General features: G+C 43.5%; 2 protein-coding genes across 2 annotated transcripts in view; one reads left to right on the top strand and one right to left on the bottom strand.

Moving 5' to 3' along the window:
- Positions 1-491: 491 nt before the first annotated feature.
- H257_02259 (hypothetical protein) lies at positions 492-788 on the top strand (the record flags this gene model as incomplete). The annotated part of the gene is made up of 2 exons (XM_009825811.1): positions 492-624; positions 700-788. 2 exons carry the CDS (start codon positions 492-494, stop codon positions 786-788), a joined length of 222 nt encoding a protein of 73 aa, XP_009824113.1.
- A 206-nt stretch (positions 789-994) lies between these two features.
- The window catches only part of H257_02258 (hypothetical protein), a gene marked incomplete at both ends in the record, with an annotated part of 2,228 nt that continues 2,087 nt past the window's right edge, over positions 995-1,135 (bottom strand). Inside the window, one exon of the mRNA XM_009825810.1 lies at positions 995-1,019. Coding sequence (XP_009824112.1) covers positions 995-1,019 — 25 coding nt within the window. The remainder of the gene's footprint in view (positions 1,020-1,135) is intronic.

Genomic DNA, 1,135 nt, shown 5'->3' with positions numbered 1-1,135 from the left:
AATGCTCAACGATTGACTGTTTAATGTAGATTATAGAACGTTATACGTAAGCTTACTGTTAACTCAAACAATCGTGACAATCGCATCAATAGAATCTGCGCGAGAAGTCGGCAAAGGGTCAATCAGTGTATACTGGTACTTACAAAATTATACTATTAATAGTAAGCTTATTGACAGTAGTCGACAGCCGCGAGGATGCCTTTGGCAAGAACTTTAGCTACAAAAACGCAATAAAGAAATGTTGAATATGAAATTGTAGCGCTGGGAAGACGCTAAAAAACTATAAAACAAACAGGTCTTGAAACAGCATACACGCTCAGATATGATACCGCAAAAGTTTAAAACCTTTCGAATCTCACTCTATTATCAAATAAACTCTTGCATATAATACTAACAATTGAGAGACAGCCAAAAATACAATAAAACTTCAATCATTACACATGCAAACTCACACTGGCTCTGATACTCGACACCAGCCTCACATACCAACGATGCCCACTGATCCCCACCAACCAAGCGGCATCGAACGAGCCATCGAGTTTGTGAAGCGTTCGCGCTCCCGATACGTGTCAAAGAACGAGATACTCGACATGCTAATGGTAAACGCACAGCTTCGCAAAGAAGGTACCGCTGCAGCCAGCAGCACAGCCGCCCGCTATCTACGGCGCAAGGAACAGTTGGTCTAACAGGTTTGGAAAGAGTTTGTCGACAAGGGCACCACAACGACCAAGCCCCAAGCGTCGCCCGACATGTTCCTCCGCACAAGGCTTCCTCTGACGACCAAGTAGTAACGACTCGAGTGGAAAAGAATCAGAGATGTAATAGATTTCCTCGATTTTTATTGGTCGCTTTTTAACATCCAGCTTTATTGTGGAAAACTCAGTAAACCTCCTTGTTTTGATTCTTTTTTGGCAGGCACCCTCGCGGCTGTCGACTACTGTGAAGAGCTTACGCGTACCGTACAGTACCGGTACCGTAATTTTTGGGAAGCTCTTCAGATCATTGAGGCCTCTAATTGGCTAGACAAGGTTTCAGATCGCGGCGATAAGTGGTACCATATCAGATAGGCATGCAATACCTATCCAATTTTAAATATCTACCCGTGGGTACTTGAAGTTAAAATAGCTGGCACCCA

Source organism: Aphanomyces astaci (assembly GCF_000520075.1).
Source record: "Aphanomyces astaci strain APO3 unplaced genomic scaffold supercont1.4, whole genome shotgun sequence".
In the NCBI taxonomy this organism is placed as follows: Eukaryota; Oomycota; class Saprolegniomycetes; order Saprolegniales; family Verrucalvaceae; genus Aphanomyces; species Aphanomyces astaci.
This window is presented reverse-complemented; position numbering and strand designations above follow the sequence as displayed.